General features: G+C 31.4%; 3 protein-coding genes across 3 annotated transcripts; all 3 read left to right on the plus strand.

The window, feature by feature from the left end:
* The first annotated feature begins 292 nt into the window (after positions 1–292).
* Positions 293–1,583, plus strand: LOC146909262 (uncharacterized). The gene has a single exon (XM_085728101.1). The coding sequence runs from the start codon at positions 474–476 to the stop codon at positions 1,122–1,124; it is 651 nt and encodes a 216-aa protein (XP_085584227.1). The 5' UTR covers positions 293–473; the 3' UTR covers positions 1,125–1,583.
* A 15,254-nt stretch (positions 1,584–16,837) lies between these two features.
* On the plus strand, positions 16,838–19,091 carry LOC146909263 (putative xyloglucan endotransglucosylase/hydrolase protein B). Its single transcript, XM_085729821.1, has 4 exons — positions 16,838–17,068; positions 17,210–17,310; positions 17,451–17,644; positions 18,480–19,091. The coding sequence occupies exons 1-4, from the start codon at positions 16,885–16,887 to the stop codon at positions 18,877–18,879; spliced, it is 879 nt and encodes a 292-aa protein (XP_085585947.1). The 5' UTR covers positions 16,838–16,884; the 3' UTR covers positions 18,880–19,091.
* A 4,844-nt stretch (positions 19,092–23,935) lies between these two features.
* On the plus strand, positions 23,936–25,434 carry LOC146909264 (xyloglucan endotransglucosylase/hydrolase 1). Its single transcript, XM_085729822.1, has 4 exons — positions 23,936–24,148; positions 24,376–24,476; positions 24,572–24,765; positions 24,864–25,434. Exons 1-4 carry the CDS (start codon positions 23,962–23,964, stop codon positions 25,261–25,263), a joined length of 882 nt encoding a protein of 293 aa, XP_085585948.1. The 5' UTR covers positions 23,936–23,961; the 3' UTR covers positions 25,264–25,434.
* The last annotated feature ends 439 nt before the right edge of the window (positions 25,435–25,873 follow it).

The following is a 25,873-nucleotide window of genomic DNA, read 5'->3' on the forward strand; positions in this document are numbered from 1 at the left end:
CCACTCGTAATTTCTACCCTCTAAAATTTTCAACTTCGTATACCACTTAAACAGCCATAACTCAAAAACCCTATCATGACATGCCAAGTGTCCCAAACTTTATCAACCAACTTTAACTTTTTCTCACTTTGCTTTTCTTTTCTTAACCCCGACTCTTTCTTTTGTTGCACTTGTTCCTCTCACACAAAACCATACATTTTTTAAATTATATTTAATTGTCACACTACATTATTATTAATCATACCTTGTTGTATCTCCTATATAAACCCTTGTCCAACCCTTGTACTCGTTCGTGCCAAAGTACAAAGCTTGTACAATAATAATCCTCTCTTCAAACTATCACCTCTCTCTCAATCTCAAACCTAAACATTACCAAACAAAAATATTCAATTTTGATTTGATTTAGTTCACTAGATTTTTTTACTTTCACTACCTATTTTGCAAAGTTTCTAGAGTCATCAATCATTACTACAATGACAAACATGAAGAGCAAAACAGCAAAATTGTTGAAGCAAATCATTGCCGGTTTAACCGCAATGACAAAGTCAAAAACTATGGCTATAAAGTCCAAAACAAATGCCATCAAAGCTCGTTTGATTATATTCTCACTCATGAAGAACAAAAAGTTCCTTATGAGTTCAATTTCAGATAAGTTTCATTCTGTTTGGGGGAGCCATTCTCATCATCGCTCCAAAGAAGATGGTTTAATTGAAGAAGGTGGCAATTGTGATGATCACAATAAAGCCCTAGTTGTGTATAACAACAATGCTCATCATCACACTTATGAAGCATTGCAAAATCCAAGTGAAACACAAGTCGTAGATGAACAACAAGACCAAGAAGATGGATATGATAGTTACTATGGCTATGGTTATGGAGATGATGATGATGACAAGTACCCTGATTTGACTCACACACTTTTTGATTCTGAAGGATTGGATTTTGCTGGGTCGGTGATTGATAAAGTGAAGAATTGTAAGGAAGAAGCAGGAAAAGAGTTTAAACTTGAGGATGATATTGATGAAGTTGCGGATCTTTTTATTAGAAGGTTTAAAAGGAATATAATCTTGCAGAAACAAGATTCATTGAAGAGGAAGAGGGAAATGGTGCAAAAGGGTACTTGAATTTCAAGTTTGTTCTTGATTCAATGGTTTGATACACGAAAGCTCAACCTCATCATTCTCTCCCTTTGATATTACATTTTTTTTTCAAGAATAAGGGAGATTTTAGAAGGAATAGCTTGGTTTATTTTACTATATTATATTATATATGGTTGGTTGGTTTAATTAAGATGAGCACAACCCAGAATTAATTAACTAGGGTGTGATTTCTTTGTTCTTTTATTTTTGTTTTTTTTCCATTTTGCTTTTGGATGGTGGTGTGTCATAGTACTCCACCATGTTCTCTTTTTGAGATAGCTTTGTATCAAATAAAAGAAAAGAGAATAGAAATATGGACTATGTTGCTTGTAGATGTTGTAATGCTAATTTGAGCACAGATATTGGTGCTTCAACTCTGTAAATTTGCAACCATTGTGTATATTCATATTAATATGATAATGCATTTGCGGTTATTCTTAGAAATTAGGTTTTGGTCTAAATCAACCAAACCCAAAAACATGCTGATAAATAATTCTATTGTGACACACCCCACCTCTGATACTATTTTATTTTTTAGGATCTAAGACTAAATATATAAAGCGCAAAATTTGTTTTAACATCAGACAATGTGAGATTCAACTATCTTCTTTGCTCACATTTAAGACTGGACATTGTGAGTGTCGTATTTTTAAGATCTAAATATCAACAAGTGCTCAAATGATATAAAATATTTGGATTTACTATTATATTGGATTTTTCATTTAGGTTTAATATAAACATCCCAAGATAAGGATTATGGCTTCAGTTAAGGCTTTTTCTATAAACAAATATTAGTTAGTTTGTTAGCACAAATCAAATATACCTCTAATTCGTAATACTTCTTAACCATTACTCCCTCCGTCCCAGAATATTTGGTCCAATTTGGTTTTTCACACAGATTAAGAAAAATGTATAAATAAAGGGGAAAGTGGAATATATTGTATTGGAAATGATATTGTATTGGGAATGATGAAAGTTGTATTGAAAATTGAAATGGGTCTGTTATTTTGGGACACTTTTTTTTAGAAAATTGGTCAGATATTCCGGGACGGAGGGAGTATGTTATTTGTCCCGACCCTTATCTATAACGTATAACTATTGCTCACATATAATTTGGGACTCTCAATATTAATGGAATGGAAAGAAGAAGAAAATGTTGCTCTTTAGCTAGGTTGAAAAAGTGAGTGCTCCATATTCTGCACAAGGAGTGAAGGTATAACAGCTAGCTACTAGAAACATAACTAAATCAAGCAATGCATCTATCACATGTTGAAAAGAACCAAAATAAAGGAGAGAATATTTGCATCAAAAGGTGTGAGGTATGAATTGCAAGCCAGCACCAATAATCTAGCTGGGAGTGTCAATTGATTAACTGTTTCCATTTATGAAGCTTCCTAAAAGTATAACACTACTTTTCAAATTTCATTTATGTTTTCTTAGTGAGTTCCTAATCAAGCACATTAGAAGGAAAAAAATAGGATTAGTAAGGATGCTTGAATGCATAATCTTTACTCTTTTAGCATAAGTATGTTTGGTTTTGTGGCAATCGATTTTTATTAGTCAATTGATATTGTAAAATGATCATGATTAAAAGTGAGTTGAAAACAAAGATATTTGTGTTTGGACTTTGGATATATTCTTATAAAAGTGAGTTGAAATGTAAATTTATGTGTAAATGTGTAAAAATCAATTCTAGAATTAAAAACTACAATTTCTAATTTTAAGTAGAATCAACTCCATAAGAAAAATCAATTTTTATCGAAATAATCAAAGATGTCAAAATCAGTTCAACACATCTAGAATGGACTTGGATTTCCTCTATTACACCTATTACATGACACCGTAACAAGTTAGGAGTGTCTGATTTGGATCAATGGTCGAAATCGTTCAACTATGTTGAAAACTTGAAACTGATATGAATCTTGACTGTCTGATCTCATATCAACGACTATGATTAATTATGTGTAAAACAATGTCCTTTTCTACCGCAACAAATTCAAATGTCTCTAGAATCAATTTCAACCCCTTTATAACTAGAATCAAACATACACTTTCAATTAATCAGTTATTTTGAAAATTTACAGATCTTACTTTAGTTTAACTCACTTTTCCCGGGAAAAAAAAAAACTTTAGTTTAACTCTATCTCAAAATAAAAGGTGAAAAAAGAAAAGATCCTTCCTTTATTCTGCTCTTTATATATTACTCCCTCCGTTTCAAAATACATGTCCAATTTTTGGAATGTGCACTATTCACTTGGCTTACTTTGACCATACTTCTTAACTAATGTATAGATACAAATATTAGCATGTAAGATGTTGTTTGATTTGTCTCAACAAATATTTTCAAAATATTAAATTTTTATAATTTTTTACTTTAGATAATTAAAGATATTAACGGTCAAAATTATACATTGGCATATGTGAAGTGGTTGACTTGGACATGTATTTTGAAACGGAGGGAGTATTCTTGTTCCATTGAGTTGAGGGTTAGACTGAAGCAGCTTAGCCACTAGGTAATTTTTTGAACCTCATATTTATAAATTATATATTTCCTTTTGTCTAAGGTAAACTTTTTACATTATCCTTCTTCTTCTTTATTATGGAATATCTTTCTGTTTGCTGAAGAAAATACATAGAAATCTATATTAAATAAGTTAACTATGAACCAACATTAGTTTCATGGGCATCCCAAATTGGGATTCCCAATTTAAAAATTGATTTTCTGACATACAAATTTTCTTAAAAACACATTGAAATGTGTGTTTAAAAAACAAATGTGAAAAAAGCAATTTTCTCCCAATTTTGCCGAGCTCATGTCAAATCTATTATTGGGCTTTTTGTGTAAGGCTCATATTTGGGCTTTATCTTAGCAGAAATGTTACAAGAATTTCTTTTTAAGCCCCTTCAATATCTCTTAAACCCCCAAATTTCTGTTTTTACCCCAAATTTATATTTATTTGATTAAATTTAAAATCCTTTAACAGAAAAAAAATGATTCAATTTTTTTTTTTAAAAATGGGAAACTGTTAGTAATTAATTGTTAGATTTGTTTTTTTTCCTTTCATATGAGTTTGAATCTAGGACTTAAAATATGAAGCAACTTCAAGAGATCAACAATCATGTAATAAGCTATTAAAATTGTTCTAGATCAGCTGGAACGCTGGACTTGCTCTACGTTGAGGTTCTGGATGATGAGTTGGAGTAGTTGCAAAAACGGTGGAATCCAATGAAATAAGTGTGGTTCTTGTAAACTATTCTAATGCTATAAGTGACTACTAGAAGTCTTGGATGGAGAAAAGGTTCATGACATAAGTACTACATGGGGAAGATTCACGAAATTAACTTATACTCCCTAGAGTCACTATTTCAGGTTAATTTTAGTTTGGACCAGTGAATGTTGGGGTTCAACTTGGACTAGTTGAATTCTGAATTATGATATAGTATTAATTAATATACACGGTTGTGATTGTCTGTCCACTACCTGATGTCTCCGTCCCATATTACTTGACCTATTTAGAATATTTGTATTATTCATGTAACATGCTTTGACTCTATTTTTCTACTAATATATAAAAACAAAATATAGCATATAAGATGTTGTTAGATTCGTCTCGATTAATATTTTCAAAATATCAAATTTTCGTAATTTTTTTTACTAGATTATTAAAGAAATTTAAGTTTAAAATTGTGCATTGGCATACGTGACAGAGTCAACTATATCAAATAATATGGGACGGAGGGAGTACCATCCAAGCCTACTCTAAGACTGCCCGCACAGTAGTACTGTTGTCATTTTGTGAAAATGGTTGCCTAGACATAGACATAGACTGATAAATATATTTTTTTCAAATTTATGTGAAAATGGTTGCCTCTCTCTCTTCATCTCTTTCCAAATTTATTTTTCCTATATCGATCAAACTTCACTTTTTTTTTTCTCAATATCAAACATCACATTTGACCATTCTTATAAGTATGTTTCATTTTCACCGAAAAATTGCTTTCTAGAATGACTATTCTAAAACAATGCATGTTAGGTGTAATTGTCTTGTTGATTTGGGTGTTTAAACAATTTAGAACAGCATGCTCTCTTTCATGGTCTTGTTGATTTTATTTCCGTTTTATGCCGTGTACTCAGCTGAATTTATAGAGCAAATTCCCATCAATTACAAATCTAGTGGTTTTAATTTCAACAAATTTTTAGAATTATTCTCAAATTCAAGATCTATTGTTTGTTGAATTAAGTTACTGATAATTTGATGAAAGGAAGGAGAAAGAGTAAATGAATATGTTAAGATATGGGTTGTGAAGAGATTATAAGAATTATTTAAGGGAGGGTTTTTGTTAGAGAAAGAAATAGAAGGAAAATTAATGTGAAAGGTAGGAAGAAGATGAAGGTGATGGAGAGAGGAAGAAAGAGAGAGGAGAGTGTACAATACAAGGTTGGTCACCTATATATTTTTATTTAAAAATAAAATAAAATAAAATAAACTGATGAAAACCTTTTATAACAGGTCATTTTAGTGGTGCAAGTTGAACCCAAACTTGTACTGGTCCAAACTAAAGGGACCACACTATTATACCTTTTTAAGTTGGGAAGTGTTAACGAATTCCCTTGAGACATTCTAAATAATTTAAAGGGGAATTAGTTATTTTAGTCAATGAATAGGAAATGAGTCGTTATTTTAGTCCATGAATGCAGATAAATTACAAAATAATTCCTGAATGTATACTATGTTAGTCAATTTAGTCCCTGAATGTAGACTCTGTTAACCAATTTAATCCCTGAATGTAGACTCTGTTAGTCACTTTAATCCCTGAAATTGACTAACAGAGTCTATATTCAGGGACTGTTTTGCAATGACTCTGCATTCAGGGACTAAAGTGACTGCTCCTTTCTCATTCAGGGACTAAAGTGACTAATACCCCTAATTTAAAAGATAAGTTTTTATGAATAATTGTATATTTATTGTACTCAAAATTGTAATAGTTGATTTTTTAAGAAATAATTTCTAAATTTGAAATGTTTAAAAAGTGTTTTGGAGCACTCGGTAGCAAAACTTTTTTAAGTTTATTGAAAACTGATGTATCAAAACTGGATTATAAATTACATATATCAATTATTCAATCAATGAACCTCAAAGTAAAATATATGTTTATAACAGTGATCGGAGAAAGTGTTATGGTACGAAGATGAAGCAAGCGAGGATTTTTTCACTGATCAATTTATCTCTAAAATTATCAAATGACAATATCTGTGTTGGGCTATGAATTTGCAAAATCACTACAGAAATTAGAGATTTTCTTCCCCCATCCCCGAAACCCAAAAATGCCCCGAAATTTTTATAATCTAGAACATGGAATGCGTTTTCCTTCTATATAGCCATGGTTAAATGTTTGTTTGATTTTTCTTTAGGATTTTTACATGTTTGATTTATTAGAATTTGAACATCCCGTTTACATGCTTTGAACCTTACTTGGGCAAACAAAATATATAATTTAATTTTAACAGAAAAAGGGTTCAAAACATGCAAAAGGATCATTCGAATCCTAAAATTTGAATGTGTATAAACGCTTGTTTCTATTCGAATTCTAGAACTTGATTATGTGAAAATGCTGAAAAAATTGCTAACCACGATTCAATCATGACTAAACTTTTTCTCTTTTGTAAAATTCAGGAAAACCAAATTCAAATTCTATAATCCGAAAATTGAGAGTATTTTTTAGATTTTCCAAAGAGGCAGGAGAGGCGCGGGGATGGGGGATCAAGAAATTATTCATGCTTTTTCATATGTATAATAAGGATAAGATTTTCTAGGCCTCTCCTTAGTACGTCTGGGTTCTAGGGCCAACATTCAATAGCTTTTCTTTGGGAATTTATTTTATCACCTTACTTACTTCTCGTGTGCCCTAAAAAATTCTCATTTTTGCCCCGCTCGGTTTATATAATCCAAAAGAAGCTTAAATATAAGCAACGATCAAAACCTTCTCTTATTTTAGTTTTAAAAACCATCAAAAAATAAAGTAAAAAATGACAAAACTTATCAAATGAATTGGAGAGAAAAAAAAATACCACCCAAAAATTATAAAAATCAAATAATACAAATGCAAATTTTTCTGAAAATATGAAATTTGTAACAAAAATGAAAAATAGGTCATAAAAGATGGATTTTTTTAATTTTTACGAGCGAAGTCTCGTAAGAAGTCTCTTCCAAGGGAGTCTTGTTCCTTGATATTTTTTTCTAATTTTTTTGAAAGTTTAAAAGGAAACTGACACAGTCGCTTAAAATTCGAATTTTCGACTCGAACACACTGTGAACAACTAACAATGACATGAAACACAAGGAACACATTGAAGCAGAGGGTCAAAATGGTTTGTATAGTTCTAAACTAACTATCCATGTCACAAACAAGTTCAGTCTTTGTATTGATGCAGTTCGAATTATCAAATTTGAACATGTTACTTCCTTCTTCTTTTTTTTGGCACAAAAGGGTATATTTGGGGTGTTCGGATTTTATAATTTGGAAATACAAGCACTATTGGATTTTATAATCCGAATTCCACTTGCACATGCTTCAAATCAAGGTGTATAGGGGTGTCCGGATTATAAAATCCGAATTACTTATTTTTTTGGATATTAGAATTTGAGTTGGTGAAAAGAAAAAACATTCTTCCACCAAAAAGATATGGATAAACCTCATTTCGGATTATATAATCGAAGAATCCAATTACATTTTTAAATTTTAGAGGGTGCGCGAGAAGTGTGAAGGAAGATGAAAAAAGATTATTATTTTTAATCACATTCAATAGTTTGTTAGTACCCACGATTTTGCTACAGCCCTACGACAAAAACATCTCTTCCACTTCGACTAAAAAGATTATTATTTTTTAATCACATTCAATAGTTTTTTTAATTTGCTTTTTCGGAATTATTTCTAAAAATCTAGATAAGCTCTTGTTCTTTTGGTCTCCCATTTACTCTTTTTCTGTAAAACAATATCCAAGAGTTATTATTCGAAGCCTTTAAAAATATAAAAATTATCATTCAAAAGTTATCTCTCAAATGGTCTGCATATTCATGGGGTCTAAAATGCAATGATCTTTTTTTTTAAGGAAAAAAAGCAATGATCTTGTAATTGTATCTTATACTTGGGCTTTGTATTTAAATAAATCTTTTTTCCATAAAAATAAACTAACATTTTGAATACAATAATATTTCTAAAAATAAAAAAAAAAGTCATGAATACAATATTTTAGAAAAAATATTATTATTACTATTATTTTATTTAAAAATAAAAATAATTAGGAGTTAATTTCAGGAAGAAAAAAATATTTTGGTCAATTTCCAAAATATATTTTGGAAATTATTAATTTTCAAAATAAAAAACAAAAATAACATCCTGATCACAAATTATTAGCCATGGAAATTGTTAATATGCATTGAAGCCTCATATATGTCATCAAAGTGAAGCCTACGAAGCGCATTAGACGGAGTCTTCATTCTAGTACAATTTAAAGAGTCTAGAGAAAAATTAAAGTTACTCAGCAAGTCAACACAATAGTTGTCTTCCCCTCCAAGTTTGACAATATTGAACTTGCCATTCCAAATCGAAGAGGTTGTGGATGTGCCGCATCAAAGTGGGAATTGGTCTACTAAACTTACAGTTATATGTAACCATGTCAATCAAAATTTTGGAATCACTCTCCACAACGAGTGGCAGAATGTGCTCTCTGCAAATCATATCCGAACCAAAACACATGCCCCACAATTCCGCATAAAGTGCATTACACACTCCAATCTTCTGAACATAGACTTTTAACCATCTCCTTTCAGAGTTATGAAAGAGGCCACCACATCATGAATAATCTCCTTTGCAAGCTCCATCACTGTTGAGTTTTATCCAACCTATGTAGATCGTCTTTTTTCTTTGAAGATTGCGATGAGGCGGTTGTGTCGAACACAAGTCTATCTCTCTAGTAAAATTCTAGATCGTCAAGACATAGTCATTCGGTTGTTGAAAATCCTCTTCAAAATAACTTTGTTTCTCTATGTCCACATGAACCAACAAGTCGTCATGAAAGTTGTCTTCCAACTTGTTTTAGTAGCACCAATTTTCTGCTTGTTGGTATTATTGAAAATCCAAAAAAGTTCTTGCAATCAAAAGTAGAGAAATCAATTATAAAGTTAGATTGAACCAAGCGGATACATATCTGAGATCAAAGAACTTTTATTTTGTTGCACTTTCACTAATATCAAAGAGGTAAAATACATTGAAAAACTAGTTTGTGTAAAACTCAACCAAATCTTCAAAATGATCAAAATAATACAGTAAGATTATAGTCTGAAAGACCTAGTTCAATTGGCAATATCAATATTACTCAACTAAACACTTTCATTCGGATTTAAACTCAACAGAGTTGTATACTTGAGTTTCAGTGGTGTTAAACACTTTGTTTACGGGCAAAAAAATATAGTTGGATTACAAAGAGGTTTGTGCACGTGTAAATTATTAATTAATTGTTTTTTTTTTTTTTGAAGGAAAATTATTAATTAATTGTTATTCACGTAGTTGTGAAGGGAGCGTTTGGCGGTAGGATGTGATTGTGTATTGGGAACAAATAACATGTGCTGTTATATGGTTGTTGCTTGTTGGGGCAATGAAATTTGCAGCATAAAATTGCTAAATGAGTGAATGAAATGAAATAAACCAGCTCAATTATTGGCAGTGCCAGAGAGAAAGATTTAGAAATCAACTATCACACTTTACGCCTGCTTTGTAGTAATGTACTCTAGGACAGGACAGCTGAAATTGAACTATCTCTAGTTGTAACCAGTTGTTTTGAGAATTTATAAGTATAATTTTTATTTTTATTTATAAGTAAAAATTAAATAGAAAGACTAATGTAATAGTAATAGATTGATGATATAACAGAAACAAAGAATAATTTCAGTCTGTTTGTCAGAAAACATTAAATAGAAATACTAATGTACGTAATAAATTGTTTCAAAAATTCATTTATATTAAAAGACAATAATAAAAACAATAAACTATATCCAATGTACTCCCTCCGGTCACTATTATAAGCAAAAATTGACTTTTTAAGTTTATTCAATAAATGATGTATGTGGTCTATATATAGACCACATACATCATTTATTGAATGAATCTAAAAAGTGAATTTTTGCTTATAATAGTGACCTGAGGGAGTATACAGGTTTTTCTGGTGCTATGTTTTGTCGGATAAGAAAGAAAACCCACGTGTTGGTGATTGTCAGGTTCAAGACAAAGCACGTTTTTTTCTCCTTCATGTCTCTAAATCTAGTGGGATGACATTTTTGGATCATACTAAACCGGTTATCATCAACTAGAAAGTAGAAACAACAATTTAAATGGTGGAACGAAAAATTTTTGCTCACCCGTGTGACTTTCTTTAGTTGGGACATGTAAATTCGTGATCGATCGTTTTACATATTATAAGTTGGATAACTACCATAGGTCGATTCAAATGATAATAAACATAAACTCCATAAACGTGGTCAGATCGATGTTTAATTTTTGACTTATGCATACGAAAAAATCTGATTGGAGGGAAAAAACCATCTTATGTATCCCACAAATTCATAATGAAGATTATAGATTCATAACGAAGATGGGTCGTTGTCAAGCGGCGATATAAGCTTTGTATCAATATAAATTTGTGATCGATTGTTTTTCATGTTATACGTCGGATAGTGACATGCCAAGGGACTTTGATGTTCGATTTTTGACTTATGCCCACGAAAAAATCCAATTTAAAATAGAGAAGCCACCTTATATGTCCCACAGATTTCTAACGAAAATTAGTCATTGGTAAGCAGCGGTAGCAAATTATTATCAATATCATGATAACCAAAAATATATTATATGTTGGATAATTGTTCAACAATTGTTTTTCACTAGTATTTTTAAAAAAACGAGAAATATTTACGTAGCCACAAACCGAAATAAAAATTATTTGGACATATATAAAAAAATACACTATCATTTAATTGTTTTGAAAAATACATATAATTTACTTTCTTTTTCTATCTTTTGTTTACTTCCCTTTTTGTGTGTTTGCTTGAATCTAATGATGACACCAAACTTCCTTTAAAAAAAATGTGTATCAGATGGGTGTCATGACATCTTCCCGCTCTAGGAAAGATACGTCTTTGATACGGAGATTGAACACCACGTCTCAAACAAAAACCTTAAAGCAATTTATTTACGTGTTTTCATGCAATATGTTTTCCAACATTCGCTTTTTTTTTTTTTTTAAATGTGAGACTTCTAACCCACATTTAAAGGAGAAAATTGTAACTGTGTTAAGTGTGAGTTCATTCATTCAATTGAGTGTGCTTTCCTTCAAATGAAAGTTCTTCTATTTACATACATATTTTAAAATACCTAAAATAGTTTTTTCTAAAAGTTATTTAAACCAATTTTTCATTTGAAGTTTTTTTTTAAGAAGTCAAACCAACCCATCGAAATTGATAATAAGGAGAATCGAAACTGAGACTTAAAGTTTTATTTGAAAATCTATTTGTTTAAATATTACAACAACAACAACAAAATGAAACACTATGAAAATTATTTTTGAAAAATTGTAACAGACCGGCCCTTAATTTGATGTGATAATAATACTAGTACATAAGAATCTCCTAAAGCGTTGACAATAAGTAAATAACATTTTATTAATGTATAGTAGATGGATTTGATTCCTGGCTTTCTACCACAAGAGGGTATCAGAACAGAGTCATCTCAGGATCATGAAGAGAAAAAAAAAATCATGGGGGGTTCTTTTATTCTATACCAACTAATAATTCCTATAATTATTGCTCAACAATCCAGTTAAGAATACGCATAAACATGGCTTATCTTAATCACCAAATCATGTGATCTTGTTTTGTGAGTTTCCTCAACTCGAATTTTATTTTTTTAAAAGGAAAGCTAGAGTTTTGCACCCAACTCAACTCATGATCCCACATGCATTGCTATTCTTCTTTTATTTTCTTGAGATTTATCTATCAGGTTTCAACAGCCATAATGCCATATGTATATATCCACAATTGCACATTATTCGGATAATAAAAGACTTAATGTATGTTTTGTATCACGGTGAATGTGTTAGAATTATGACCATCAATCGTGATTTTCTAAAAACTATACTAGTTTCTGTAAAATCACGGTAGGCCACCGTGATTATGACACACCCAGTGTGATACCTAACACGGACTTATTTTATATGGAGTAAAGGCTATGAAGCTCTGATACTTCAAAATGGATGACGTATCGTATCCCCTGCGTATCCTACACCGATACCTGCCTGATACTTCCCGATACGTATCAGAGAGTATCCGAAAATTAAATTTTATTTTTTAAAAAAATAATTATCTGATACTTCCCGATACGTATCAGGAGAGTATCTGATAATTATCCTGCACCAATATCTGCCCCGATATTTCCCAATTAATGTTAACTAAAATAATTTAACTCTTGAGTAATGATGTGTTCTTTTTTGGATATAGTGCTTCTTTTTTGGATCGATACAGTATAGCACTAACAATGTTCCTTTTGGACATAGTATAGCACTGATGGTGCTCTTTTTGGGATATATCGTGCATGTAATTGACTAATCATCACTCTCTTAATCATCAATATTATTTATATTTATGTTGATGTGCTACGAGCCTATGACTGGTTTCTTTTGTTTGTTAATATATTTGCAAATTAATAAAAAATGGTTATAATTATGGGTTTTGCTAGAAGACACCTTTTATGAAGGTTTCTTTTAATAAATTATTCTATGAGCATTTGCTAAAAGACACCAACTAATTTTTATGGAAGGTGTTTTTTAGCAAATTTATAACTAAAAAGTGGAAATCACACCTTAAGGTGTGGCTTGCTAAAAGACACCTATATGGGTGGCTTCTAGCAAAACCCTATAATTATATTATATATTTAATTATATATTTTTTTATTAACGTATCCCAGCCGTGTCGTATCTTAATTTTTGAAATTTTTCCGTATTGACGTATCGGTGCAGATTCGTATCCGTATCGTATCTCGTATTCGGGCTTGACAGTGTAAAGGTCATTCATGAGAGTTGAGATTTGGATACTCAAGGATTAAGACAGACCCAAGAATCAAAAAGTACTATATAAAAATTTATAGATTACTTGTATATAACCCCTTACTAAGCCTGAACAACTATCTCTGTAATAAGTTTTGTGATGGTCCAAGCCCTCACAAAATTTGTTGCTACCAAAGCAGTCACAAATTCATATTTGAGTTTCATATCACAAGTTTTGAACCTAAGACATCCTCCTTCAATGTCATTTATCTCACCAACCGAGCTACTTAGCACGGGACTATAAGGGGTTTTTACCAATAACTACTAAGAGTCTCATGACAGCCAATAATCTTTTGAAAGTGACGAGTAATAAGTGGTATTTTTCTTTGTAGTGAAAGTATGTGCCATTTATAATATGAGGGACCAAATTGGAATAAAAATCACTATAGACTATTGAAGTGTCTATTATTTGTTGTTTAAGAGACCAAAATGAAGGAAAAAAAATCTTAAAGAATTAAAGTGAAATCTAGAAATAACTAAGGGGTCAAAAATATAATTTACTCTTAAAATTATTAACAAAAATATTAAGAAAAAAACTAAATAAGTTTTTAGAGTGTATATGGGTAAAGAGTTTGATAAGTGCTTATTTGTATGATATAAGGACTAATATATAACACATAAATTGTAAATATTTAATTTACATGAGCACAACCTACTTGAGTTGGTATGATGATGCTGCATTGAGATATTGGAGTGTTTTTTTTTTTTTTAAGGTCTCGGATTCGTTTCTCCCAGATGCCAACTTCAATGTGCTAATTTGACTTTCTAAAAAAACAAAAATTTACATAAGCTGCCACGTTTATTAATAAGGATGAACTAAATATAGTTTATAGACATGTCATGTTACAATACACAAGATTTTGTTATGTTTTAATTTTAAGATAAACAAAATAAATTGGAATAAGGATGATTTGTCAGTTTGGGTGGATGAATTAAGGAATTAAGTGATAAGGAAATTACAATTTCTTAAAGTGAATATTAGAATTAGGGATAGAAAGAATAAATAAGCTTTTGGAGACACTCTAAATTATTTGAAAAATGCTAACAATTATATTTGAATATACTTTCTCAACACTCATTCAACACTTTATTTATCCCAGTCTCTCATTATATTTCTTTCTCTACATGTAGAATGAATTTGCATGTACATATCTTTTTTAGAATTTGAAAGACTGGTGGTCACATGAAGTTATTGGACATACAAGACTGGTTGGCCACCCTGCAAAGGAAATTAAATATGAGAAACCAAAACTACCTAAAACTAATAGTAAAATAAACAAAAGAGTCACGTATGGAGGGGTCTTGCATAAAAAACGACAGACACAGTTTGCCCCAATCTCTTATTACCATATAGTATTCTTCATCTGAACAATTATTTTTTGGACAACTTATAAAATTACCAAATATAACAAAAAAATATAGATATTAGTACAAATTAAAACCGAAACAATAGAGAGAAAGGAACACAATAAGAATATGAGAGAAAGTTGTTTAAAAAAATTTCACAAAATAATCTACAAATATCATTTCTCTTCTTTAAAACTATCTAGTGCATATTCTATTCCTCAACGCTAATATCAAGAGCTTGCTGCATCCAAATTTGATCTCGAGGCACTTTGCCTTGTAATTTGTAAACCCAAGCAGGATCTTGAAAAGAATAAAAATTTATGGTTGTTTTAACATAGTGGGTTGTGAACGTGATTTTTCCTGACAGATTAGGACGTTATTTAATGGATAAATAATATTCTAGCCTTTGCCTCACCTGATTCTTTTGTTGTTGAAAGAATTTAGGCTTAAATGCACTTTTGGCCCCTATGTTTTAAATAGTTGCGATTTTAGCCCTCTAAGAAAAAAAATAGATATTTTGACCCCCTATGTTTTGGCCCTCTTTTGATTTGCTGATTTTGACCAGTCAACGCCCATGTGTCAAGTCACTTTGCTGAGGTGGCATACATGTGTGTAATTATTATTTAAAAATTAAAAGAAAATTATTTTTGCAATTAAAAAAAAATAAAAAAAAGGATGGAATATATTCCCTGCCTCATCCTCAAGCCGCACCACTGCCACAGTCTCCCTGCCTCCAACTTCACCAGCAAATTACTATCCATCCTTCTCCTCACGCATGTTTGATGTTTGTAATATTGTCTCAATGACACTACTCTCTCCACTTCACTCTCTCCCTCACCCTTTTCCTCGCACCTTAAACCCACACCTCCATTCAACACCAACACCCCCCTTATCTTTCTCTTCCTATTCAACCTTCAAATTCCCTACTCTTTGCACCACCCCTTCTTCCACAACACACCACCCTCTCCCTCCCAATGAAACCCTTCTTCAACTCACCCAATCCTCTTCCTTCGATTCCATCACAACCCTTCTCATACAACTCAAATCCTCTGGTTCCGTCCCAAACGCCACCACTTTCGTTACCCTTATCCAAAGTTTTACCAATTTCCATGAAATTGAAAACTTGCTTAAGATATTGGAAAATGAATTAGGGATTATACTAGATACCCATTTTTACAATATTGCCCTCAATGCTTTGGTTGAGGATAATAAACTTAAACTAGTTGAAATGCTTCATTCGAAGATGGTTAATGAGGGTGTTGTTCTTGATGTTTCAACTTTTAATGTTTTGATTAAGGCTTTGTGTAAAGCACATCAATTAAGGCCTGCAATTTTGATGCTTGAGGAAATGGCAAATCACGAATTGAAGCCTGATGAGAAAACTTTCACCACGTTGATGCAGGGTTTTATTGAAGAAGGTGATTTGAATGGTGCTTTGAATGGTGATTTGAATGATGCAGAGGGTTTTATTCCATCCTTTTTTTATTTTTTTAAATTGCAAAAATAATTTTCCTTTAATTTTTAAATAATAATTACACACATGTATGCCACCTCAGCAAAGGGACTTGACACATGGGCGTTGACTGGTCAAAATCAGCAAATCAAAAGAGGGTCAAAACATAGGGGGTCAAAATATCCATTTTTTTTTTCTTAGGGGGCTAAAATCGCAACTATTTGAAAAGTGCATTTAAGCCAAGAATTTATATGTATGCTTGTGTAATATTTTCACATATAAGTCATTGCAAATCAATACTTGAAATTATAAGAAATTTTAATGATGATCGACAATGATATTTTTCGGAAATAAAAACTCATATCTCTTATCGTTTTTACAATTAAGATGATAACCACTTGAATGATGTCGGTTCAATATAAACTACATATTTATTTTTCATTGTTTTGACCAAATTGGTATCAATTCCGTGAAAATGAGTTTTGAATTTATCACTTTCTAATTTTAGCAAAATAAATTTTTATACATTGCATGATTAGTACTCTAGGTACGTAGAAAGTGATGGATGATTAGTTAGCACAAAACTACAGTAAACACGTAACAGATTCACGATATCAGTTACTTCTAAACTAAGATCCTTACTTAGGTCAATATTAAATAATTAAGGGTAGGTCTCAACTCCTAAGTCCTAAGGGAGGTTCATCTGCCTGCAGCCTATATATATTGTTGAAGCCATGAAGACATGTAGAGTTGCATTAGCTTTTACTCGTTGAAACGTATTTGAAACCAAAAAAATGGAGTTTTCGTTGTGGATTCGGTCTCTAATTTTGTGTCTAACGTCCGCGGCTTTCAGCGCCACCCCGCGAAGGCCGGTAGATGTACCTTTCGGTCGAAACTATGTGCCCACTTGGGCTTTTGATCATATCAAATACTTTAATGGAGGTTCTGATATTGAACTTCTTCTTGACAAGTACACTGGTGTGTATCCTACATGTTCCTTAATTAAATTTCTATGTAAAACAAAGTTCAATTAATTAATCTATGGCTTATTGGTCTATTTAATTGCAAACTTGATATATTATTGTTCATGTTTAATTTATTTATACAATTTTTGAATAGGTACTGGCTTTCAATCTAAAGGATCATACTTGTTTGGCCACTTCAGCATGAACATAAAGATGGTTCCTGGTGATTCAGCTGGAACAGTCACTGCTTTCTATGTATGCACAAAAATTATTTTATGAAAAATATATTTTATTTGATTTTAAATTTTATGTTTGAATTGATCCAATTTTGTAGTGAGATTAATTCTATAGTTTCTATGTTTGTAACTTCTATTGAATGAAATGTTGCATTGCAGTTATCTTCTCAAAATGCGGAACATGATGAAATAGATTTCGAGTTTTTGGGTAACAGAACAGGACAACCTTACATTTTACAAACAAATGTGTTCACCGGAGGCCAAGGTAATAGAGAACAAAGAATTTTTCTCTGGTTTGATCCCACAAAAGCCTACCATAGGTACTCCGTTCTATGGAACATGTATCAAATTGTGTAAGTTACTACCCCATATATTTTGTTAAATTTTGGAATGTATTAATTAAATTGAAATAGAAATACATGTTTTCAAAAAGAGCAGTGATATTTGAACAACTTTTTGGTACAACTCTTTTGACAACTTTGGTTTTCTCTTCTTTGATTGGTCAAAAATAATAGAGAGAGAAAAAGGAAGAGAGAGAATAAGAAGATAATGTGAGTATGAGAGAGAAAGTTGTCAAAAAGTTGTTAGAAAATGGTTGTATAAATATCATTTATCTTTAAAAAATGGTATTTGTTTGTATAGAAAGATATATACTCCACGGTCCATGCTTTGACTTGGAGTTTTGAAGTCTTTCTTAATGGGATGACTAAAATCGCATGGCTATGTGAATATTGAATTATTGTGACCCATATATAGAATCTTAATTAACTAGTTGAGAGTATACTCAACACTTATATATAAGACTGAAATTTATTTATTTAGAGATGTCACGTGCGCAACATGGATAAGTTGAAACGTGTGTCAGCTTCAATTGTGTTGACTAAATCATGACTAAATCATGATAATTAAAAAAATGATAATAATATTGAATTTGTTAGTAATTTACATTATTAATTTATCTTCTTTCTATCTATCATAGCAATTTTTTACCGATCCAGCATAGTATTTGTTGTTTGCTAAACCAAGTTGAAAGATAATTAATGCACTTATAAATTTTAATGCAATTCAATAGAAAGGGATAAAGAATTTTTTTTAAAATAACATATTTAAGTAGTAATATTAATATATATGATGAGTAAACTCTACATTATCTTAATAAGAAAAATTCAAATATGTATGTATGTGTAGGTTCTTTGTGGACAATATCCCAATAAGGGTGTTCAAAAACAGCAAGAAGTTAGGAGTGAAATTTCCATTTGATCAACCAATGAAGGTATACAACAGTTTATGGAATGCAGATGATTGGGCAACAAGAGGTGGATTAGAGAAAACTGATTGGTCAAAAGCACCATTCATAGCAGGTTACAAAAGTTTCCACATTGATGGTTGTGAAACCTCAGTTAATGCAAAGTACTGTGCATCACAAGGTAGAAAATGGTGGAACCAACCTGAGTTTCGTGACCTTGATGCTGCTCAATGGAAAAGGATTAAGTGGGTTCGTAAGAAATTCACCATTTATAATTACTGTACTGATAGAACACGTTTCCCTCAGATACCCCCTGAATGTAGAAGAGACCGTGACATTTAATTAAATTTTTATATACTATGTATGTAATTTTATTATTGCTCTACCATAATTTTTATCTTGTATTTATTTGTATCATTATTTATTGCCACCGTATATTACTTGAACTATGTAATAAGGAATTAAGGTTGAACCCAGTGGAGCCTCTATGTATCTTCATTCTATATTGATTTGTCAATTTCAATAATAATAATAACAACAGTTTGTTACATCCATTTCTGATCTCTCGAGGCCATTTCCTGATTATTTTAGGAGGAATTCATTATGATCTTGAGACTTCATGTAGCAGGACGAATTTTTAATAAAATAATACACACGGGTGAAATTTTTCAAAATGGACTCCTCCTAAAACAAGAGCATACTCTATATTAGATTGTCAGAGGTATTTCAAAATATAAAACTCCAGTTTTCAAAATGCACCCACCTCCCCTCATTTTAACAACGTCAAATTGCAGTGCAGGTAGTTAGTGAAAAGAAACAAAAATATACTATTGAACTTTCTTTTTATTATCTTCTACTCCACGGTGAAACAATTTGTAGCTTTTGACCAATAAAAGAAAAATCTTAAAAAGATGAGACACAAAAAATATATGTATATCCTTCAAAAAAAAAAATATATGTATATGAAAATTTGTAGCTTTTGTTACAAATCACTAAATCAGTCTTTAAGCCTAAAAATATATGTTCCGTGATCTTATTTTCATCAAACAAATCACTAAATCAGTCTTTAAGCCTAAAAATATGGTGGCATTTAACATGGGACACTTGAAAATCTTCCCACCATGGGAAAGTCACCTTTTTAACCATTGATATATTTATATAATATTGAGTGGTTAAGATGAAGGAATGGATACCTATTAAGCACTTTTTTTCTTCTTTTCAAAATTCTGCAATAATAATTAAAGCTTTGGATTCCAATTATTAAAAATTAATAAAAAAGTAAAAAAAAAACAATTAACACCGTATTTTAAGTACTGTTATAATCTCTCTTTTTTTCTTCCTTCTTTTTTTGAATTTAAGGTTCAGATTAAAAATTAAATAAAAGTTAAAACAAGGGTTGTTGACATGTTCATTTTTCTGGAGATCGCCATTGCGTTACTCGCTGTAGCACACCGCTAACCACTATCCAGCTTGAATTATTCCTTATTTTATATGTTTTTAATTTCCAATTAAAACACTTCAAGGAAAGTGTGAAAGGAGTAAATTTATCCTTTGCCTTCATACATTGAGTGGAGTAATAAATCCTATTGTAGAACAGAAAACCAGCATAAAAACACAATCACATACCCAGAATAAACTAAGATGAATCGATGGTATTGAGGAAGAAGAATTCAGCGGGGCGTAATTTCAAGGGAAGAAGAATTCAGTCTCGGAGTCCAAGTTATTATCCTAAAATGAACTGATGGTATTGAAGATTTATAAAAATTGGATCTTTCTTTGATCGTGAATTTTTTTTACGTTTGCTTGGACAAAGCATCTAAAGTGAGAAGAAGGAAATAATATTAATCAACAGAAATGTTAATTCTATTAAATATAGCAATCTTTTTCCTTTTGAAAAAACAAACAAAGGTAATAAAACCTGTTTGACTTACAGGTGGCAGGAAAAAGAGACTTTCCCATGGTGGGAAGGTTTTCAAGTGTTCCATGTTAAATGCCACCTAAAAATATATGTTCCGTGATCTTATTTTCATCAAATTCAGTTAAAAAATATTTTTATGTAAATGTTTAATGTTAAGTTAGTATATTCAAATTCACCATTCTTAAAACTAGAATTCATAGGTGTATTATTGAGTGTTGATTTAAAACAAAATTTATCGATTATTTAATTTATAATATTGTCGACGAAATATTTATCTTAAAAATTAAGTTTGAATTCGAAAACAAAGAAAATAAATTACAAATATAAGCACTTATGCAATAAATGTGGCCTAAGTAACATTAGCCGAGATCATATGGTAGTTCTACGGTATAGCCTTGTCGCTCATCCCATAAAATCACTTGATATACTACAACTTCATCATAATTCATAAATGAGAGTTTTGACACCATTCATACAATAATTGTTCTTTATCTCTTAATAATCCATAAACCATTTAGCTTCATTTATTTTTCAATGTACATTTGGGGTCACTCACCCCTAAATGCACTTGGTTATACATTTGGAGTCACTCACCCCCTAAATGCATTTGATAAGGATTTAAAAATGGAAACAATTGATAATTTTTATGTAGAAAAAGTTAATTTTTTATGCTTCGATATGTTAAATACATAAATCTCAAGACAAAAATTTTACTTTAAACTTCTTACCAAGTGTATCAATGTGTATCCTTTTCGAGAATTTGTAAACCTCAAATGTCACTCTTTTTGTATTTACATCCGCAATTTGTAAACCTCAAATGTCACTCTTTTTGTATTTACATCCGCATAGTGATCATGGACGTAATTATACCATCAACAAAACTACAGTCTATATGTGCGAGAGTAAAGTTAATAAATCCTTTTCGAATATTGCTCCAACTGTCGTTGCTTGTCGAAATCCTTGTTGTGAGTGTATACATACATATTCTTGAGTTTTGTTAACACATGGTGATCAGAGTTGACTTGTATCGAGCAACAAACGTCAAGATGTAAGTTGGGTCTATTTGCAAGCACTTGGACGCTCAAATCATTATGCGAGCAAAATAGTGAGAGGTAAAAATTGATGGAAGTTGTGTACCTTGTATTGGTGATGACGAGTGTCTTTTATAGTTGTGAGAATGGAGTTGTTGGACAGTTGATAGAAAGTCGTTTTAGATGACACGCCATCACTGTTGATCCCACGTCCGTTATGTGACGTTGAGGCGTTACTGAGCGGAAGATCTTCAATTAGCCATTTGAAACAATGATGAGGTGACGGAAGATCTTCAATTAGCCGTTTAAAACAATGATGAGGTGAATGAGATGCAAAGCTCATTGGAATTGACCAAGTAACATGTACGAGCCATAACACATTTGAACATGAAAATAACTCATGCATTGTTGTTATTTTTTGGCTTAATTGCAGTTTTAGGCCCCTAACTTTCCCAAAGTTGCGATTTTGGCCCCCTAAGAAAAAACTACAAAATCGCCCCCTAAGTTTTGCAACTGTGGCAGTTTTGGCCCCCAATGCCAATTTTGCCTCGGTCTACGCTGATGTGGCACCCTAAGTGAGGTGCCACGTGTCTTTTTTTTTCCTTGGGGGGCCAAAACTGCTACAGTTGCAAAATTTAGGGGGCGGTTTTGTAGTTTTTTTTCTTAAGGGGCCAAAATTTGGGAAAGTTAGAGGGCTAAAACTGCAATTAAGCCTTATTTTTTTTTATTTGAACAAAATTAATTTGCATTTCATTTAAAATTAACTAGGCAATGCAAGAAGGTACTACAGACAATAACTAACTTTTCTATTTCACAAAATTAGTAATATATTTAGGTTGGCTAAAAGATCAAACAAGATGTCTACAAGATGTGATAATGGACCCAAATTCAGAGTTATCATCAAGAATGGTACGTATATACATCGACTATACTACTTTAACATCAAGCTCAAAACTAACATCTAGGGGACCCAATTCAGCTGTCCATTTGTTAGAGTACCAAGTAATTAAAGCCTTGCTCTATTTTCATATGATTTCTATTTCTTTTCATAAGGTATTTCTATAATATATTTCTCTCTAAATTGGTTGTGTGCAGAGGCTATATGGTTAGGGTAGGTCATTGTGGATCATGTAGGGAATCCTTCTTAACTACTACCTCCGTCCCAATTTAATTGACACAATTTTGTTTTTCACACATATTAAGAAAAATGTATAAATAAAGGGGAAAGTGAAATATATTGTATTGGGAATGATAAAAGTAGTATTATTTAGTGTTATATTGTATTGGGAATGATGAAAGTTGTATTGAAAATTGAAATGGGTCAGTTATTTTGGGACACTTTTTTTTAGAAAATGAGTCACTTATTCCGGGACGGAGGGGGTATCTTGATCCACTACAACTGCCATTTTCTTGGCCAAAGCCAAAGTCATCTAGCTAAGTAACCCACATGTACAAGCTTAGCATCATCTTTATAACGTAACACATGAGAAGATCCTTTTGATGGGAAGACTTAAATTGACACTAGGGGACTCATTGAATTTGTGAATCGTGTAGATAATTAAGTTAATCATTTATGAGATCCCATCATTTACATATGCATGTTAGTTGTAGTTGAAATTAATTATTTACGATTATTATATTATTTTTGCAGGTTTTATCCTTATCAAAGGATTGTTCCATCTATTACGCAACTACTCGAAAGCAAGTTTGATGAGCCTCGTTATTGATGCAATATGTCTTTTTTTTTTTTGGGTGAAGGATGCAATATGTCATCATTTGATACAATGAAGAAGCACTTTAAGTTTCAAAATATAATATAGATGCATCATGTGTGTGGATTTGTCATTTTCACTTTGTTAGCAGAGAAAACAAAGAGGGATTCATATTCCATATAAAATACCCGTATCTTAAAACTATATGAACAAAAGAGAAATGTTAACGAGTACCTCAGACTCTTTAAACAAGAGTTGAATTTACACATTTGCGATTTGAAAACCAACTCTTTACAATTGGACCAAGTTCCGGTGGTAGAGTTGTCTTGTTATATTTTATTTTAATTGTATGAGAGTTATCATGTTAAAAATTACTCTAAAAAAACAAAATTTTATCTAAATATTATGTATTTAATTCTTTTAAGTTTAAAAATCATTTTTTTCAACACAAATTTTGAGATAAATTTTCTATTCTTAATTCATTAACATGTGAACTAAAGATTTACCAAAGTAAAATATTGAATAATAATAAACTCTCAATAGGCTCCCAATATAATTTGTTCCAACACTAAAATCGTAACAAAAGCCCTACATGATTCTTGCCTCCCACCCCCCAAGAAAAATTATTAAAAAGATGAAGATAAGTATATTAAGAAAGAGAGAGGAACATGGGTCTAAAACCCTCCAAGACAGGGGTCTTAAGCTTATAAATACCCAAGTCTTGGCTACTACCTTTCACAACTTGAAAGAAACAACACACAAAATGAATTCTTCATTTTGGACTCTATGTTTGATTTTAGCATCACTAGTCTCTTTTTCATTATGTGCTCCCCCACGTAAGCCAGTTGATGTACCATTTGGCAGAAACTATTACCCCACTTGGGCTTTTGATCATATCAAATACTTCAATGGTGGTTCAGAGATCCAACTTCATCTTGATAAGTACACTGGTTAGTGTTTAACACACTTCATAGCTTTTCTATTTAGCTCGTGCTCGGATAAACAACTTAATTTACAACTTATAATATAAACATTTATCATGATAAGCGCTTGTGTATAAGCTATACGAACATATCATAAATGCTTATGCTAGTAGATATTGTATAATATGTCAATCCATGCCCTTAGTTTTAAACTTGTACTACATTGTTCATTTTTCTAACTACTTTTTTAACAGGTACTGGTTTTCAATCCAAAGGTTCATACTTGTTTGGTCATTTCAGTATGAACATAAAGATGGTTCCTGGTGATTCAGCTGGCACAGTAACTGCTTTCTATGTATGTACAAAAACAATTACTGTATTCATCTTTGTTTCTATTTTTAGTAATTTGTCGTAATGATAATAATTGTTGTGATTGGAACTATGTTACAGTTATCTTCACAAAATGCTGAGCATGATGAGATAGATTTTGAGTTCTTGGGGAACAGAACAGGACAACCTTACATTTTACAAACAAATGTGTTCACTGGTGGACAAGGTAACAAAGAACAAAGGATCTTTCTCTGGTTTGATCCAACAAAAGAGTTTCACAGATACTCCATTCTATGGAACATGTACCAGATTGTGTAAGTACTACTTGATTCAACTATTGTGTCATTCAAAACTATTGTGGTCCAAATTTGAGTAATTAATTAATTTTTTTGAAACTATGATTGGTTTGCAGATTTTTTGTGGATGATGTTCCAATAAGAGTGTTCAAAAACAGCAAGGACTTAGGAGTAAGATTCCCATTTGACCAACCAATGAAGATATACAACAGTTTATGGAATGCAGATGATTGGGCCACAAGAGGTGGATTAGAGAAAACTGATTGGTCCAAAGCACCATTCATAGCAGGCTACAAAGGTTTCCACATTGATGGTTGTGAATCCTCTGTTAATGCAAAGTTCTGTGCAACACAAGGTAAAAGATGGTGGGATCAACCTGAATTTCGTGATCTTGATGCTGCTCAATGGCGTAGACTAAGATGGGTGCGAGAGAAATACACCATTTACAACTATTGCACTGATAGAAAACGTTTGCCTCAAGTTCCACCAGAATGCAAAAGAGACCGTGACATTTAAATGTTCATCGTGTGATAATACTCTATTTGTGTTATTATTGTTCTCTCATTGTATGCTTTTAACACAACGTCACATTGTTGTCATGGATACATGACAATTTCACATCTACTTGTATTACACATTTATTGTATCATTATTTATTGCCACTATTGTTCCATCGAGTTCTGTAAATTGAGAAATGGTGTTATGTATTTGTAATTTTATTTTAATAATTCTCATATTATAATTATAATAATAATAATTTTACAATATTAATTTCATTTTTATTCACATCTACTATGTGTCTTTTATTTTCTAGTGACCAAAAGTTCACTCCTTAAAAGTAAATAAGTGGAGAATTTGGGGTTCGAATTCCGATCAGTACATACTACAACATCTCTACCAAATGAATTATATTTACGGCGACTACGATATTAATATTGTATAGTGACTCGAATGAGAAAACTATAGGAACTAAAACAAAACAACAATAACTACCTATAGCACATTTTTCAAATACTAAAGACAAAAAAAAAAAGTAATTTTTGTAATTTAGAAAAAGATGATTAATCAAAAACATTGTTATAATATTTTTCTTGTCGGAACTAGTAAAGTACTTAAAAGGATTTGG

The sequence above is a fragment of the Medicago sativa genome, chromosome 7, assembly GCF_051527215.1.
Source record: "Medicago sativa cultivar Bolivia chromosome 7, Bolivia_mono, whole genome shotgun sequence".
In the NCBI taxonomy this organism is placed as follows: Eukaryota; Viridiplantae; Streptophyta; class Magnoliopsida; order Fabales; family Fabaceae; genus Medicago; species Medicago sativa.